A 19313-nucleotide genomic window follows, 5' to 3' on the forward strand; every position below is an offset into this window, starting at 1 on the left:
CAGGCAAGTGGGTTGCCTTATGCCCACAGATCGCTAATGAGTTCCAGAAAATGTATGATGTTATAGCTTTTTTTTTTTTTTCGAGTCAATAGGTCATAATTTATTTATTTATTTTATTTATTTATTTATTATTTTTTTTAAATTTTTTGTTTATTGCAGTAACATTGGTTTATAACATTGTAAAAATTTCAGGTGTACATCATTGTACTTCTATTTCTGCATAGATTACATCATGTTCACCACCAAAATACTAATTACAACCCATCACCACACACATGTACCGAATTATCCCTTTCACCCTCCTCCCTCCCCCCTTCCCCTCTGCTAACCACCAATCCAATCTCTGTCCCTATGTGTTTGTTTATTGTTGTTATTATCTACTACTTAATGAAGGAAATCATACGGTATTTGACCTTCTCCCTCTGACTTATTTCACTTTGCATTATACCCTCAATGTCCATCCATGTTGTCACAAATGCCTGGATTTCATCGTTGGGTATTTATCCAAAGAACTTGAAAACACCAATTTGCAAAGGTACATGCACCCCTGTGTTCATTGCAGCATTATTCACAATAGCCAAGACTTGGAGGCAACCTAAGTGCCCATCAAGGGACGAATGGATAAAGAAGCTGTGGTATATATACGCAATGGAATTCTACTCAGCCATATGATGTTATAGCTTATTCAGCCCTTTCTCATCATTAGTGTGGGAAAAATACTTTTTGCAGCTTTCTAAATCCTAGGTAGAAGTAGAAATAGGATCGTACCTTTTCTTAATTTAGATATGCAAAGTTATAATTGCTCAGACAGTAATTGCTTAGATAAGTTCCTGGTACATGGTAAGCATGTATAAATGTTTAATTCAATACAGAAATAATTTCTCTAATACAACGCATTATGCATAGGCAAATGTATATAAAAATATCTGGTGGAAATAATTCTTTCCTAGGGTTCTAGGTCCAGTCCCTTTCCATAAGCTCATACTCATGAGATGATGGAGACAAAAATTTCTTTAAAAGTTTCCATGCTGTTTTATCGAGGACATGTATGTCCCTCCCCGCAACCCTAAAATCTCTCATTAAATCCCTGAATTCATTAAATCCCCAAAAACTGATTTTCGACTTTTCTGACTAGTTTATCTCACACACCTCTGTGTACATACTTACATCACAGTTTCAAATGAAGCTTGCCTCAATCTGGAACCCCTGCTACCCAAAAGTAAGTATATGATAAAATATTATCAAAATATAGCCAGACAGCCTAACACCACCATAGGCCTTGATAACAGATAAAAGAGACAGAAGCGAATTACCTCCATCTTCTCAAAAGATGAATTTGGAGTGGAAGAAAGATATTTCTGTTGGATAAACCAGAAATCTTGATGGAGGTAAAAAAAAACGAGAAAACCAGACTGGGCTTACTTCCCAAAATGTTTAAAAATATTTCCCATTGTATGACAGAGAGAAAAAGTTCTAAGCCATGAAAGTAAGAAAAATGAGTTTCCAAAATCCATTTCTTGGATTTTGAATATTTCATGGATATTTCTTGAACACTTGTTTAAGGAAGTAGCCATACTTGATATCTGAAAGAAAAAGCTTGTTGCTTGGTGTTTTTCAGGCTGGTGGTATGGGAGCAGGGCAAATTTTCTCTTGTCCTGGTTTGGCCTCAATCTTAGGCAGGCCCTATATGCCTTAGAGGTGGGACCTTCTCAGCATCCCTGCCCCTTCTTCCCATAGCAGCCAACCTGAGCCTTGCCTCTAAGGCAGGTATTACATAGAAGAGTATTCTCTACCATCCCCACTCCCCAGTGCTAGCATACATTTACTAGTGTTGGAATAGGATCCTGGGCTCAGGACAATTTCCTGCCCCTCCCCAGGGGTATAGGGCTTTTATTTATGTTACTTTTCCCCAGCGACAATGGGTCTTTACTTGTACCTTGTGAGTGGCAGAGTTTGTGGCCTCTCTCACAGCAGCTTACAGGTTTTGCTCCACAGAAGAGAGTCCAGACACGGGTTGGGTTTCATTTCTTCCCGCAGTAATGTTCCTTGCAAAACCAAGGGAGGCACTTGCTGGTCCTCTGCTTGTCCCCAGTATTTAATGTTAGCATATGGGGAAGGCTCATGGAAAAGAATCTTGTGTCTGGTCACCCCTCCCAGGGGTTCTATATTGTCACGCTAGCTCACATTCAACCTTTAGCAATTTAATAAAATTTAAATTGATTTCTTCTTACCTGCTTATATGGAAGCCATCTTGCTCTTCCTATGCTCTGCCACAGGTGAGACAGTCTGCCTGTCATTCCTTGTCTCAGAAGAGCCTGTCCTTTCTTGGAATTCAGGCTATGTGGTTGTACTGTGGCCTCAGATCCCTAATGAGTTCTAAAAAATTTATGATTTTCTAGTTTTATCTAGTTTTTTCTCATAATTATGGTGAAAGCCATGCTCCTTCCAGCTTTTAAATCCTACGCAGAAGCGGAACTAAGATTATCTTTTCTTAATTTGATATGCATTTTTCCACCTTACTTCATATTAATCTTCAAGAAGGGTTATTTTAAGACAAGAAGGGTTAGCAACCGTTGGCAAAAAAAAAAAAAAAAAATACCAAAAAGAAAACATGGAAAATTGAGGAAATATCTTTTGAGACCGAACTGATTCATATGGTTAGGTGGAGTAATGGTACTTAAATAAAGATGTAACAACTCTATCCTAGATATTTATCTATAGCTATTTAAGACAATTTTTGATTAGAATATTCTTGATCAAAATCCATTTTAGAAGTATTAATTGCAGGTATGGCCATTAATTGGGTTTTTCCAGTTGTTGTCATATCCCATACTTCTCTAAATTGTTTCTACTAGCAGTAGCTTGGGATATTTAAATTATAGGCTAACCCTGTCTAGGTCATTAATATTAGTAAATGTAACGTTAAACTGAAAATCAAAGTTGAGTAACCTTCATCTAGTAAAAAGGAAACAAAGACTAAAAGAGTAAAAAGCAAAAGTGTGTGAAGGAGAATGAGGCAATCAGTGGTTCCATGCATCTAGAATCATCTGGTTCTGAGTAGAATCTATCTGTTTCAATGTGAATGTCTTCAAGTTGTGGGGATCGTGAGTCTGCAATCAGTTTCTATGGATTGTCCATTTGAAGAGATTCTCTGGAGAATTTCATTTCAAGATTTCTAATAGATGTAACTTTCCAATTGCCTTCTAATGGGAATGGATTATGTCATTTTAGTTGATAAACATGTATCCAAGGATTATTTCCTTGTAGTTTAGCAGCTGTACTCGTAGACAAAATTATCTTGATGAGGTCACTCCGGGCAAGGCTCGAGGGCAGGCTTTCTCTGATGTTTTTTCCAGAACATCAAATCATCTGATTTCAGGTAATGTCAGTGCTGATTGACTAGGTGGTTGAGGAGAAAAAGCATCCCATATCTGCTGATCTTAGAACTGAGTATTTTGGGCTAGTGATTGCAGCCAGATCTGCTTATATAGTGGGAGCTAAGTATGGCTGGAGATGTTCCTAATTAAATGGGCTGTTGGTGACTAGCTAATAGGATGACACTATGTGACTTTCTGAATAAAATAATGAAGAGTCATGAGAGTTAAAAGTAGTATGTTAGGCCAAGTGAGTTCATGAATATCTGATAATTGAGCTAATTCTAGTTCCAAAATTCTAAAATTTTGAATAAAATAGGAATAGATCCCCAGTGATATGTGAGATTACATCAAATTATCTAAAGTATACATAATTGGAGTTCCAGAAGGAGATGAGAGACAGAGATAGTAACAAAACATTTTTTAATGGCCAAAAAATTGCAAATTTGACTTAAAGTTATCAACCTACAGACCCAAGGATCTCAACAAACGCTGAGGATGATAAACACAAAGTAAAACAAATGTAGGAATATGCTAATTAAATTGACAAAAAGCAAAGATAAAAAGGAAATTTTAAAAGCAGTCAGAGTCAGTAAGATGGCATAATAGGAAACCCTAGATCTCCAAACCCTTGACACACTGACTCAAAAATAATACACATCTCAATTCACTTTGTGAGAAATCCAGAGACCAGTTGAGAAGCTGCTGGACACCAGCCGGGCATGAGAACAGCTGTATTAAGGCCAGTAGGAAAATATGTGGCACCTTCTTGCCATAAGCCCTCACCCTGGCACAGCACTTCATGATTGGAAGGAAGCCCCCAACTCCTTGCCTGTCCCTGGGGAGAAAGGGAGAGCACTGGACCATACACCCAATGATCTGACTTTTCAGAAGCAGCTTGAGGGACTTTTTTTTTTTTTTTGTCTTGCTTGAATCTGAGAGCTGAGAGGAAAGAGCCCCAGAATGGGGACCACCAAGAAGAAAGCTGATGGTTTGGACTAGTGAGCACTCACTGGCAATAGCCCCCCTCCCATGGAATAATGCAGAATGAGGAGGCAAAAATCCCCCAAATTCTAGCTTTTCCCCAAAACAAAAACTAAAATGTGTTGGCAAGGATGCGGAGACATTGTAAACCTTGTGCACTATTGGAAGAAATGTAATATGGTGCAGTCACTATGAAAACCAATATGACAGTTCCTCAAAAAATTAAAAATAGAACTACCATATGATCCATTAATCCCACTTCTGGGTATCTAGCCAAGGGAATTTAAATCAGAATCTTGAATAGCTATCTGCACTCTCACGTTCATTGCAACATTATTCACAACAGCCAAGATGAAGAAACAACTTAAATGTCCATCGACAGAGAAACAGATAAAGAAAATGTGGTATATCCATACAATGGAATACTATTCAGTGTTAAAAAATAAAATCCTGCAATATGTGACAACATGGATGAAACCTGAGGACTTTATGTTAAGTGAAATAAGCTAGTCACAGAAGGACAAATAGTGCATGACTCCACTTATATGAGGCATCTGAAGTAATGATACTCACAGAAGCAGAAAGTGGAGTGGTGGTTACCAGGAGCTGGGGAGAGGGAAAGATGATGAATTGCTGTTCAATGAGTATACAATGTCTGCTATGTAAGACGCAAAGTTCTAGAGATCTGTACAACATTGTGCTTATAGATAACGATACTGTGATACATTTAAATATTTGTTAAGATCTCATATTATTTTCTTAACCACAATAAAATAATAAAAATTTAAAGGGAGGGAAAAAGCAGTCAGACACACAAAGATGAAATTCATCCAGGGAACAATGACAAGAATTATGGTCGGTTTCTCATCACTACAATTTAGAATGCACTGGAACAACATTGTAAAAAGTGCTTCAGGAAAAACATTCATATAATTCTGTATCCAGTAAAAGTATCCTTCAAAAATTTAGGTAAAATAAAGCCATTTTCAGAATAAAACTAAACAGCTAGTATAATTTATCATTAGAATCTGTGCTGCTTTATATTTTCAGTATTCAGAAAATTCCAGTGTTGTGATGATGATCACAGTTGTCACATAAAGTGCCATCTCAGACCAGCAGAATTTGAGTTCATCTTGCTTCCTCCTTGATGCAGCAGCTTGGAGAATTCTGGTTTTTTCTACCATTGGTACATCCCCAGTGTCTATCTTCTCTGATTATCATATCTACTTCACACTAATTCATTAGAGATGTGGGAATTTTGTTGGCGTTGTTTAGCTTTATTGAGATGTGAGAATATTTTTTTATTCCAACACTATGCAGGAAAATATCTAAATACATAAATATATACACATATATATCACTATAAATTAGTGCATTAACAAATTAATGCATTATGCTATTCTCAAATTCCTTTTTGAGGAAGACAAAAAATTCATTACCTTAAAAATATATTTGATGGCAATATAAAATTCTTTCTTTCTGAACTCTTAGAATGTCGAGTGTATTACAAGAGAAAATTGAATATAAAGTCATCCTCCTGAACATTTTTGAAGCTTCAATTTTCTGAAACTGCACAAAACATTAGTGCATAGCATACAATATTAGATGGAGGGTTATTTTCAATATATAATGTCCTTTATTAAATTGTATAAAATGTCCTACAGGTTGGTACATGAATAATGGCTGGTATTAACTATGAAACTCCCCCTCACTCATGATAGAACATTACATTTGAAGTAGCCTTCTCTACCCAGAGTAGTCTTGTCTTTACACAAATAATTCAGGTTCATACTGAAACTTGGAGCAAGCTGATAACATGCCAAATTTCCTTTTATCATCTCAATTTATAAAATAACGTCATATTTGGTATTTACCATTTTAATCTAGTTTATAAAATATATAAACGTTATCTGATAAAACTCCACAAACTAGATACTATTTTTTGTAGATTTTTCCTGATTAACCTTAAATTTAAACTATTTTTGCTATCTAGACTTTAACAGTTATTGTACAATTTTCTTTTTGCATGTGTGTTCTTTCTGGATATCAAGATGTTAAACTGTCCCGCTGTTGTGATATGACAAGGTACTTAAAATATCTTCCTCTGTATGCCATGAACACACTCTAAATAAGGATAAATATGATGCTGCTGGAAAGAAGAATAAATGACACTACTAGAACAGTGGGTTGCTTTTATTCTTTATTGATTATGTATATTTTCCTTACCAGCCATATGGATTAAAAGAAAATTGTAAACCAGAGAAATAAGCCAGATGGAGAAACACAAATACTGCATGGTATCACTTACATGTGGAATCTAAGAAAAACAAAAAAGTCAAACTCATAGAAACACAGAGTAGGATGGCGGTTGCCAGGGTTGGGATGTGGAGGAAACAGGGAGAGGTTGGTAAAAAGGTACAAACTTTCAGTTATAAGATGAATAAGCTCTGAGGATGTAATGTATAGCATAGGGACTATACTTTAATAATATCGTATCACTGAAATTTGTTAAGAGAGTAGACCTAAGCGATCTCAGCAAAAAAAGAAAAAAAAAAAGGTATGTGTGTGAGGTGACAGATGTATTAATTAACTTAATTGTGGGAATTCTTTCACAATGTATACATATATCAAATCATCATGTTGTACACTTTAAATAAATTACAACTTTATTTGTCAATTATACCTCAATAAAACTGGGGAGGGGGTGAAGGGAGGATATTGGAAAGAGAAAGGGAAAATTACACTACCCATAAGATAATACCATATCTTGGCAAAACTGACAAGATATACCCATTAGCAACAATCCACGTGAGAGATAGGAAATCCAGGAGAAGCATTAGGGCAGTTGCAGCTGAATAGAGTGTCATCGAGATCCCAAAGTGTAGGAAACTCAACAAGACCAGGGTCCACTACAGGAAGGTCTGGCCATGACAGTTCTGCTGGACCCAAAGGGAAGTCCATGAGTGGTTTACGAGGAAGGACTGTGGCGGTTCTGTTGACCATTCACACTGCTTCCCCAGAGCCTAAATAACACGCACTGCTTTACTGCTGGTTACAATTTATTCTTTCTCTCTGCCCAACCATCTGTTCCTCCTGCCATGTGACCAGTCCACCCAGCACTGTCTGTGTTCAGGGCTGCTTCACAGAGGCACACAGTTCCACTGGTTCCAGTCACAGGGTATGCAGATGTGATGCAGATTATGACTCATTTTCTGCATAATCTTGTTGGCTCTGTCTATGTGGTTATATGCGGGGAAGCCAAGTTTGTCCAGAGCCTGGACATGAGCATGTAGGTTATGGGAGGCGAGACCCTGACCCCGGTACTCAGGCATGGTGGCACCCATCCTCATCTCTCCTGTCTGGTCCATCAGAGACCAGGACACAGGGGTCCCCTCAGGTCCCAGCACACACATGGTGGGGAAGGTCCGGATACAGCACTCAATGAATCTCTGGCTCCTCTCATTGCCGCCGAAATGCCAGAATTTATTCACCAAAGGAGCATGGGTAACATCCAGGGATGAGAGTTTAAACATCTCTTGGTTACTATAGAGAACAATGGAAAAGAATAGCCCATAATGTCACACATACTGTGCAGTATTATATTTGTTTTCCCAAAATTGTCTTCAGACCATGCAAATAAGGGCACAAGTAAAGGTACAGAGTCTGCAGCCAGGCTGCCTGGATTCAAAATCTGACTAGGTGTGTGATTTTAAGCAGGCAATGTAATGTCTTTCTGCCTCCACTTCTTCTTTATAAAATGGGGAATTAATAGCACCTCCCTCAAAGACAGATATGAATATTATAGGAGCTACTGCATGATAAGTGCCTAGGACTTGTGCCACACAAATTACAAGAATTACATAAATATTAAGTATTGCTCTTCTCAACATTGGTGACTCTCCACTTAAGATGGAGGAATTTATATTATCCCCAATCTACAGATAAGAAAAAGAGATAAACAGAAGATAAATGAGTGCCCAAAAGCACATGCTAGCAAGCTGTAAAGAATCACAGAGTCTTAGAATGCTGGCGTCAGGGGGCAGTGAGGTGGAGTGCAGGTGGCCCCAAGCTACAGAACACTGAAGTCTAAAGGCTTCCGCAACGGTGTAAAGGGGCTTCGGGAGGTGTCCCTGAAAGAACCCACAATGTGGAACTAGAAGATCTAGACTCAACCCCAGTTATGCCCTGAGGCATCCATGTGATCTGAACAAGCTATTTCATCATCTGAGCCTGTGTTCTTCCAGGAAAACGTGCATAATGTGTCCCACCTTGTCTATCTCATGGGCTGGACAAGAGAATCAAATGAGATTCCAGATGTGGAGGTGCTTCTCAGGTTGAAGTGTGATAAGACGTGAATAAATCTCTTCCAGCCCATGGTATTGGGCATGTCCAGATCAAATCTCCACCATCAGTGATCAATTCTATTCAGTGTTAGACTGGACATCAAGGGCGGAAAACATATAATTTGTTGAAATTCTCTTTGTTGGAAAACTTTTGCTCTGTGAAGTGAGTTCATTAAATGTGTAGTTATCAAGCAACTGCTATGTGTTTTGTTCTGGCTATTGAGGATCTATTGGTGAACAAAATAAAGAGGATCCCTGATCTAGTGGAGTTTGAAATATTGTAGGGGAGAATCAACAAACAGGTCAATAAATACGTGAATAAGATGATTTCAGATAATAAATGCAATAAAGAAAACAAAAATTGGGTTTTCTGATGAAGAATTATGAGAGGGGGTGGTTTTAGATGCTTTGAGAAAAACTCTCTAAGGTAACGACATTTAAGAATATGATTAGCAAGAAAGAGGCAAATATGTAAAGATGAGAAGGAAGGTCATTTTAGACAAAGAGGAAATGCAATGACCCAACGGCATGTGTGAGTGTGTGAAATCAAGTTGCAGAAGGAGCCACCAGCTGCTGTTGGGAGTAAGCAAGAGGGACAGGATGAAGTCCAGGAGGTGATGTGATGGGTACCAGATCTTACAGGACCTTGAAGGTTCAAAAGGAGGTTGGATTTTATTCAAGGTGAGCTGAGAAACATCAATGGCTTTCAAGTGAGGGAATTGACATAATCCATGTTATATACTAAAAGGATCATCCTGGAAATGGATTGTAGAGAGGCAAGAGTGAACGTAGAGAGAAAAGTTGGAAGGCTACTTCAGTAGTGAAAGATGTGAGCAGTGCAGAGCATCTTTTTTCAAACTCACACGGCCTTGGGGGTGCCAGTTTGAAGAGGTAAATTCTTTGTCTCCAGCAGGGAAGGGAGCAGTTTCCTGGCTGTCTCTGGCATCACGTAGAGAAGACGTTGTGTTTACCTTACCTTGACCAGTTTAGTGGTTCCAAGATTCTGTATCACCTCATCCAGGCTGGACTGTGAACCTAGAGAGGAACACAGGCAGGAGAGAAGTAATGGCCCACTTAGATGCTACAATCAGTTTCCCAATGGACATCTGCAGGTTTTAAAGTCAGGCAGTGCTGCTTCCGGTGTTACTAAAAACCATGTGACCACAGCCATGTCACTCCCTGAGCATGTTTTCTCTTACTCAAAACAGAGATAATACAAGAAATCCCGACTACACCACCGTGAAATCAAAGGAGCTGTGGTATTTAAAAAATAGCAGCCAACTTTGCATGTGCACATATTACATGCCCAGGTATTGGTCTAACACCACATTTAATTCTTACATTGACTCCATGTTATAAGTACTTCCATTATCCTCATTTTTTATATATGAGGAAACTGAATAATAGATAAGTTACATCACTTGTTCAAGATCACAAAGCAAGTAACAGGCAGAGAAAGGTTGTCACCTGAGGGAGTGTGACTCTGGAGGGCATGCTCACAACCATGGCAGTTGTTTTCATGACCTGAGAGGTGCTCTATGGTACAAGGAGCTGTCACTCTTATTGTAGGCATGGAAGGCCAGAGGGGGAGCTCTGCTCTCACACCTAATCACTTTATCTTAAGGAATCCTTAATATGTCTGCAAAATATATCACGAATCCTCAGCTAACAGTTTCTTATATCAACCCCATAGTTTGCAACGTTTGAATTCCACTCCACTGAAGATGTGCTGTCAACTGATACAAGGAATGAAGAAGGAGTCAAGCTGAGTGTCTGGGTTTGGTAAAAGGAAGTAAAGATTATAGGGGAATGTTCTTGGGATGAATAGTGACCCTAAAGGTATAGACATGAGCAGTCCCAGCAGCCAGCACACATCCCAGATCTCTTACTTTGGATCTGCAAATGTTGTTTCCAATTGATGATATCTGATGCGGCAAGGACTTCTTGACAGTTCTTGGGATCCTTAGAATAGATTTGGTAGGAGTTGGTATAGTGATCAAAGTCGTCTGTCATCTCCTGTTTGGTTGGGTAACATGGAATAAATCAAATTGATTATATCCAGTGGTTGGATTACTTGCGTTTAGTATTTCATTACACTGTGCTTAAATATTTACAAACTTAAATATTTATATTTTTCTCAACATTCTATCATTATTCCTGAATCATTTACATCATGAGACCAAGTCAGGGATTTAATCAATTATTTAATTTGTGATTAAGAAAAACTTGCTGAGGGCCAGCCTGGTTGCGTCTTGCTTAAGTTCGTGCGCTCCACTTCAGCAGCCTGGGGTTCACGGGTTCAGATCCTGGGTGCGGACTTCCGTACCGCTTATCAAGCCATGTGGTGGCAGGCATCCAACATGTAAAGTAGAGGAAGATAGGCACGGGTGTTCGCCCAGGGCCAATCTCCCTCAGCAAAAAGAGGAGAATTGGCCATGGAGGTTAGCTCAGGGCTAATCTTCCTCACCCACAAAAATAAACAAATAAATAAAAACATGCTGAAGTAGATATTTGTATGTCACATTATGATTTCAAATCAACCAAAGGTGCACCAATTATAGAAGAAAGTGTGCTTCTATAATTCTGTAATTCTCAGGAGAAAGAAAGAAAGAATTATTTTCAAAGGCAAGCTTCCACTGCAATAGTAAATCTTATTTTATTTCAAAGAGTCTCAGAACAAATGGATTATGAATAAGACAATTTTGAAATTGATAATTCTAACCTTGTATTAGAATTTTCACTTACACATGATAAAGTTATGCAAAACAAAGACACATGGTGTCTTTAAAACGTAAACCACAATGAACTGTTGTTTAAAAAGAATTCACATTCCCAGCATCATTGAAACACAAAATTTATCCAAAGAGATCTTCTCAAAGTTAACAAATAAGAGATGGGATTATTTGAAGATGAAGGAAGGAGCCAGAGAACAACTCAAGGGTAAAAGAGCTGGGGTGTTGCATGGAAACGCATTCATCACGTAGCATTAATGCCACTGATGATCTGTGCTTTTAAAATCACATAAAGAAAGCAAATATTATTCCATTTTTAGATTTCAATAATTAATTTAATTAGCTTAATTTTTGAATTGTGTTTAGGTTGATTTTTTCTTTTTCGTGAGGAGGACTAGCCCTGAGCTAACATCCGATACCAATCCTCCCCTTTTTTTTTTCTTGAGGAAGAGTGGCCCTGGGTAACGTCCATGCCCATCTTCCCCTACTTTATGTGGGTCGCTGCCACGGCACGGCATATCAAGCGGTGTGTTGGTGAGCACCTGGGATCTGAACCTGTGAACCCTGGGCTGCCGAAGCAGAGCACGAGCACTTAACCGCTTGCGCCACCAGGCCGGCCCCTAGGTTGATGTTTTTTAAAAATACTATACATTTAAATTTTATTTGTAAATAATTTATATTAAAATGATTGTATCTGGTTACATATTTTTGCATGCTGGAATTTTTATTTGATATTTTTCAATATGCATCAAACGTATTTGCACTTGAAATGTATTATCCTCTTAGTTTAAGTGATTTTAAAAGTCTAGTACTGAAAATACATTCCCAAATACAGTCATTGTAATTTGTTCTTTGTATTTTCCTAACATTCTTCATATTTACCTTCACATATTTTTAGGTGTTGCTTTCTTGCTTAGAATGCATCTTCTGTTCTTCTCAGCCTGTCAAAGCCTATTAATCTTCAAAACCAAGTTTTGGGGAAATGTCGACCAGGAAGGCTGTCTGATTCTCTCCCTGCATCCCGTGACATTTATAGATTTAATTATCTCTTAGCCAGTGCTACTTCTGTATCTTGTATGTTCTTGTACATTTTTGTGCATTTTCACACTGTGTTGTGATTTACTTTCCTCCAGGCTGTGAGCTTCTTGAGGACAAGGACTTGTTCACCATCACCGTGATTCATTTCTGTATCCTCACGGCCCACCACATCGCCAGTTGCATGGTAGGCATATAGCAAATAAGAACAGAGAAGCATATTCATTCCACATCTGGCATCTTACCTGCTCCTGAGGGCGGATCACCACTGTCCTAAAATCAGGCCACTTGTCCACCAGGGCCTTGAGCTTGAACGGGTTTCCCTGATTCATGTGGAAGACGGTCCCATAAACCTGCAGCATCCCGAGAAAGCGAGAGGGTCGGCTTATTAGGAAGGGATGGCAAAGTGTATTGTTAGAACAGAACAAGGATTATTTCTATGAAATCAGGGAAAGTAACTGATAGGACACCTAGTTCAAACAGTCTTTAGGTTTTGCTTTATTACTCCAAATGGAAATATATTTTCAGGTCAAACCATGAGAATATCATATGAATATAGTTAAATATCCAGATGAATAAAATGAATAAATTAAAAATCATGCACTATTACATTGTAGAATTTAGTGTTTTATCTTTCCTTTTTACTTCATTTATCTACATATACACACACAATTTTTAAACAATGAAATTACCTAATAAATATTAGGCTAACATCTATCCCCTCCCACACACAGACATACACACACTATACTATGGGCATATTTTCATGTCAATAAATCTACATACTCATTTTTAATGACTGCATACTATCCATTACATCGAAAGATTCTAATTCAATTTTCCTATCTCCTACTGCTGGTCATTTCAGTTTTTTCTAATTTTTTAGTTTAAAGGTTTATTCTTCAAGGACCATTTATTTTGCATAAATCTTTGCAAATATGCCTATTATTACAAATTTTATGAGGAGAATTTCTGCATCAAAGATCAACTCTTTTAAAGATTTCTCTTTTCTTACACATATCTCCAAATTACTTTCCAGAAAGGTTAAATGAGCTCCTGACTATTTAATAAGTAGAGACAGAGCATATTTTGGTGACCAAAGTCCGAGATACAGTGTAGTTTGGTGACCAAAGTTCAAGAACATGACACATTGAGCAATCTGTTTAGCCTTTTCCACAAACATCTGTTCAAACATCGGCGCCCTCAAAAAGAACATTGCAGAGGCTGAGAAAGAGAGATCTTCCAAATTGGAAGGGGCCCTGTGGTTGCGGGGAGAGGAAAAACAGCAGTCCATATCACTGTGGACCTTGAGACCTAAGTGCAGTTGGAAACATGATGCCTCAGCAGATGTTATGGAAAGATGCCAAAGACCAAGGACCAATGGAATGATGAACATTTCAATGACCAAAGACCACAAGTCACCCTGTGCTTCCCTACATTTGCCCTGAAATGTTTTGGTCAGACTTACGGAGAAAGGAGGCAAACTGATTTTACTGAGTTTTTAAGAAATTATTAAATTTCCTGCCATCAGCAGGGGCTCAATATAAAAAATAAATGCAGTTTTAGGAAAAATAAAGAACTTACTTTTTTAAACATTGGAGTTTGGAACCAGTGACATTCATATACACTAGATTAAAAAATAAGTGGAGTCACTCTTTTTCTATGCACATGGCATCATCACTAAGTCAGAACATAGTGACCCAGGCAGCCACTACAAATTGAATGAATTGGAGTTGACATGTGAGATGAACTTATTCAGTGTCTACTATTTGGAGAGTGAGATGGGTAGTCCTTCAGGCCGTGATACACAAATCTTTCTCTCACTTGAGACTCAGTGAGTATTGAATGGGAATGAGTTTTAGGTTATACCTTTGTAACAAGGACCATTCATACAAATATTCTAGATTTCTGTGTACGCAAAAAACTGTGTCATCAAAGAGTCAACTGAGGGGAAAGGAGAACTCACTAAAGTTGAGGATCTACTATTGAGGGGTACTTTGCCACACGATAGAGTTAGGCTAACCGTAGTGCCAAGAGTTTTCTCAAAAAAGTTGGAATCCACTTAACATACGAAGTGAAGAACAATTAAAACCCAAGAGATCTACCCTACAGAACATGCAAGAAAAAAATTTTAATCTGGAAAACTTTAAAGCAGCCACTCAAGATAAAAATATGTCAGTCCACAGAGCATCTAACTGATTTACTACCTTGCCCTCCTAAAAAGATGAAAGGTCATTATCTGTAGGATGAGTTAATTCATTGCATGTGACTTCTAGTTGAAGGCAGTTAAATGTTAATACAGACAAATGTTAGGTGATGCCTACCAAAAAAGATGATTTTAGTTTTAGCATGATTGATCTGGAGTCACTCTTTCCAGTAGTAATTAAACAAGTATGCACTGAATCTAAACCTAGTAAAGAAAATTCTGATTATTTCCTTTTCCCCAAATGCACACTCACCCTGGTTAAAGGCAGTAGGTCCCTTTGGAGAAGACTGGGAGAAAGATTGACAGGATACATTTTTGGCAGCTTGGGTGGTCATTGCTCAAGTGCACCATCCTTCCCTTCATTCAAGGAGTTCTGGGTCTGTAAACTGGCTCAAGTCTGGGAATTAATTGAGAGGATGTGACTCTCTGTTTTTATGATTCAAGTTAGACTTTTTCTTTTTGGTCAGGAAGATTAGCCTGGAGCTAACCTCTGTTGCCAGTCCTCCTCTTTTTGCTGAGGAAGATTGGCCCTGAGCTAACATCTGTGCCCATCTTCCTCTATATATGTGGACGCCTGCCACAGCATGGCTTGATAAGTGGTGCGTAGGTCTGCACCCAGGATCCTAACTGGCAAACCCCGGGCCACTGAAGCAGAGTGTGTGAACTTAACCACTATGCCATCGGGCCAGCCCCTCAACTTAGACTTTTGAGTTCATGAAAATGACACAGTGTACTTCCTGATATTTAGTAAGTGTTCAAGAAGGGTTGGCTCTTAATTTTGTCATTATCATTTTATTTAATCCTCCCAACAACACTGCGAGGTAATGATAACCCTGTTAAAGGTTGAGGAATGTCTACCAAAAGTATGTACTGTCGGGTTTCACTCATTTTACATGCAAGAACACTGAGACTCAGAGATGTTTAACTTTTGCAACATTACGCAGAAAACAGTGAATTTGTGGAGTCAAAGCAGTTTGACTCCAGACCCTGTCTCCCTCGACAGGTGCCCCACCCTACCTCAGTCAGCAGGATCAGTGACTCGGAGTTACACTAAGTGCCCGTGTCTTAGCTACAAATGATCCCTGTACAAGGTGGCAGAGCACCAGGAAAAGGAAGAAAAGGTAGAATATTATGTCATTCCTTCCAGCTTCCCCATCAGCTTGATCAGTGTAATAACTATTAAAGCACACCTCATACTCATGCTTGCCTAAGAAGCCCGGATGTGTGATTCATCAACAAAAGAAATGGCATTTATTTTAAAGGCAAGCCTTATAAACTAACAAGGTTTGTACCTAACGGTTTTTTTCTTGTTGTTGTCTTTTTTTTTTCTCTTTTGGTGCTATTGTAAATGATACTGATTTCTAATTTTGAATTGCAATTGTTCATTGCTGGTATATAGAAATACAATCAATTTTTCTATTTTTTATATTGGCTTTGAATCCTGTGACTTGTCTAAACTTAGTTATTATATCTAAGACCTTTTCTTTCCCATAGATTCCTTAGGAAGTTTTACATTAGACAATCATGCCATCTGTGAACAGACACTACTTTACTAATCTCTTTCCAATATGTATTCCTTTTATTTCTTTTTCTTGCCTTGTTGTACTGGCTAGGATATCCCATACCACATTGAATGGGAGTGGTGGGAATGAATATCCTTGCCTTGTTACCAATCTTAGGGGTACTATTCAGTCTTTCACTAGTTAGTATGATGTTAGGTGTAGATTTTTCCTATATGCTTTTTATCGAGTTGAAGATATCCCCTTCTATTCCTAGTTTGCTGAGAGTGTTATTTTTATCAGAAATATTACATTTGGTGAAGTATTTTTTTCTGCATCTGTTAAAGGAGGATCATATGGCTTTTCTTCTTTAGTCTGTTGATATGGTGAATTACATTGATTGATTTTTGAATATTGAACCTGCTTTGCATTCTCAAGATAAATTCCTCTTCGTTATGATGTATTATCCTTCTGATATATTGATCAACTTGACAGGACGATATTTTGTTGAGGGTTTTTGCATCTATGTTCATGAGGGATATTGTTCTGTAGTCTTCTTTTCTTATAACATCCATTTCTGGGCTTGGTATCAGGGTAATTCTGGACTCTATTCTGCAAGAGTTTGTGTAGAATTGGTATTATTTCTTCTTTACGTGTGTAGTAGCAATTGCCACTGAAACCGTCTAGGCACGGAGTTTTCTTTGTTGGAAAGTTTTAAATTATAAAATCAATTTCTCCAGTAGATTTAGGTTGTATATTTCTTCTTCAGTGACCTTTGGTAATTTGTGCTTTTCACAGAACATAAATTTTGAAATTTACGGGCACAGTGTTGATAATAGTACGTCCGTATTATCCTTATAATGTCTATTGGGTTTGTAGTAATGTCCTATATTTCATTCCTGATAGTGGTAATTTGTGTCTTTTCTCTTTATTTCTTGATCAGTTTGGTTAGAAGTTTATCAACATTATTGATCTTTTCAAAGAACCAGATATTAGATACATTGATTTTCTTAATTCTTTTTCTCCTCTCAAATTCATTGGTTTCTGCTCTTATCTTTTATAATTTCCTTAATTCTTTTTGCTTTTGGGTTAATTTATTCTTCTTTTTCTACTTTTTAAGGTGGAAACTTAAAGCATTGATTTAAAACCATTACTCTTTTTTAGTATAAGCACTTCATGGGATATATTTGCCACTTATCACTGCTTTAGTTGCATCTCAAAACTTTGGATATGTTCTACCTTTATTTTCAGTCAAAATATTTTCTCATTTCCCTTGTGATTTTCAAGCATCATTTATTTGGAAGTGTGTTGTATAATTTCTAAAAATTTGGTATTTTCCCGATATCTTTCAGTTTTTTAAGTTTAATTCCATATTGTTCAAGGATGTATTTGGTATGATTTCAGTTCTCCTAAAATTCATAAAAATAGGGCATATCTTGGCAAATGTTCCATGTGCACTTGAAAAATATATATTCTGCTGTTGTTGAGGGAAGTATTCTATAAATGTCAGTTCAAGTTGGTTCTTAGTATTGTTCAGCTCTTCTATATTGTAAGCTTTCTGCCTATTCTATAAACTTCTGAGAGAGGACTGTTGAAGTCTTTATACCTGTGGGTTTATCTATTTCTTCTTTAAGTTTTATCAGTTTTTATCTCATGTACTTTGAGCCTCTGTTGTTAGGTGTATACATTTCAGCATTTCTTATGTCTTCCTGGTGAATTGATGCCTTTATTATAATGCAATGGTGCTCTTTATTTCTAATAATAATTTAGTCCCCTTGTAACATATATTATTGCAAAAAAAAATCTCTATGGTACCAGATCATTAATCCATTTCTTAAACATAATTTGTCTTACCCCAAATTAAACATAATTCTTTGGGGTTTGACAAAATAGGTGTTGACCTATTACTAATTTCAAAGAAGAATCAATAGTTAACCTTTCATCAGGTGCTTGATTGTTTAGGAAGAATAAATTAAACATTAACATGTTAGTTTCAGTGAACTTTCCAATTCTGGAAAAACTTCCAGTGTTGCAGAACATAAATCTTGGAAGGGCACAAGGGGATGTTTTCGCGTCCTCACACAGTGAAGATCATAGGGGATTCAAATAATAGTCTTACCACTCACTATTGGTGTGATCTTGGTCAAGTCATATAACTGAGCCTCCATTTCCTTTGTGGTTCTATGGATAAAATATACCTGCCTTGCAGCAAGGTGATGTGAACTAAATGAGATGCAAGATGAGTGTCGGGCATAGACTAGGTGATCGGTGAGTGCTCGTTCTCTTTCCCACCCCTTTCATAGGCAGTTGCTTGTATTTTTTCCCTAAGAATGTTCCACTCTCACCTTTAAGGACTCAGGGAGGCTCTTCCTCAAGGATTTCTCTAGCATCTGCAGCATTTGTGGGCCTTGTAAGTGAAACATCTTGGCAGGTATATTAACCTAAGGAGAGGATCAAGAAACATCAAGGAATGAGAAGTGCTGGAAGACATGCAACAGACACAATAGGCGGTTCTGGCTAATGGCTTGGCCTTCATCCCTGCTGTTTCATTGGAGCCCCATTTACTAAACTTCTCACTAATCCAAGGAAGAATAAGACCGGCAGAAAGCACAAGTGCCTCTTTCTGAAATTAATTTTAATACTTTTTAAACTTTAAAAAATATTTCTTAAGTTTTCATACCACCCAGAATTCCAATAATTAAGGATGCACTGATATTAACATATATATATTATCTAAACGTACATGATTGCCCTTTGAGATTAAATTTCCATCCACGATAAGCCTGACTGCCACTTAGAAACTGTATGACGTTGAGCAAGTTACTTAGCTCCTCCGTGTCTTGGTTTCTCATCTATAAATGGCAATGACTATAGCACCTATCTCATAGAGTAGTTTTGACACTTAAATCAATACATAAAAGGTGCTTGGAACAGTGTCTGGGACATAGTAAGTGCTCAATTAATGATTATGATTATTATTATCATTTGCAGAAGCAACAGTAAACCCACACTGTCATCCAAAAAAATCCATTGGGTGACTTTTCTTCTGTGCAACAAATTGTTGTAAGGATTAAATGGGGTAATCCACATAATCTGGCAAGTGGTAGACGAGATCGTGAATATTAAGTCTTTAGCAGAGT

The 19313-nt window shown here is 37.6% G+C and overlaps 1 protein-coding gene across 1 annotated transcript; it reads right to left on the reverse strand.

Moving 5' to 3' along the window:
- Positions 1-6928: 6928 nt before the first annotated feature.
- LOC131395042 (glycine N-phenylacetyltransferase-like) lies at positions 6929-18602 on the reverse strand. Its single transcript, XM_058526815.1, is given in 5 exon segments — positions 6929-7901; positions 9565-9736; positions 10591-10717; positions 12714-12821; positions 18519-18602. Coding segments are annotated over 5 exon segments (888 nt in total). The 5' UTR covers positions 18597-18602; the 3' UTR covers positions 6929-7498.
- Between the last annotated feature and the right edge of the window lie 711 nt (positions 18603-19313).

Source organism: Diceros bicornis, chromosome 31 (assembly GCF_020826845.1).
Source record: "Diceros bicornis minor isolate mBicDic1 chromosome 31, mDicBic1.mat.cur, whole genome shotgun sequence".
Taxonomy (NCBI): domain Eukaryota; kingdom Metazoa; phylum Chordata; class Mammalia; order Perissodactyla; family Rhinocerotidae; genus Diceros; species Diceros bicornis.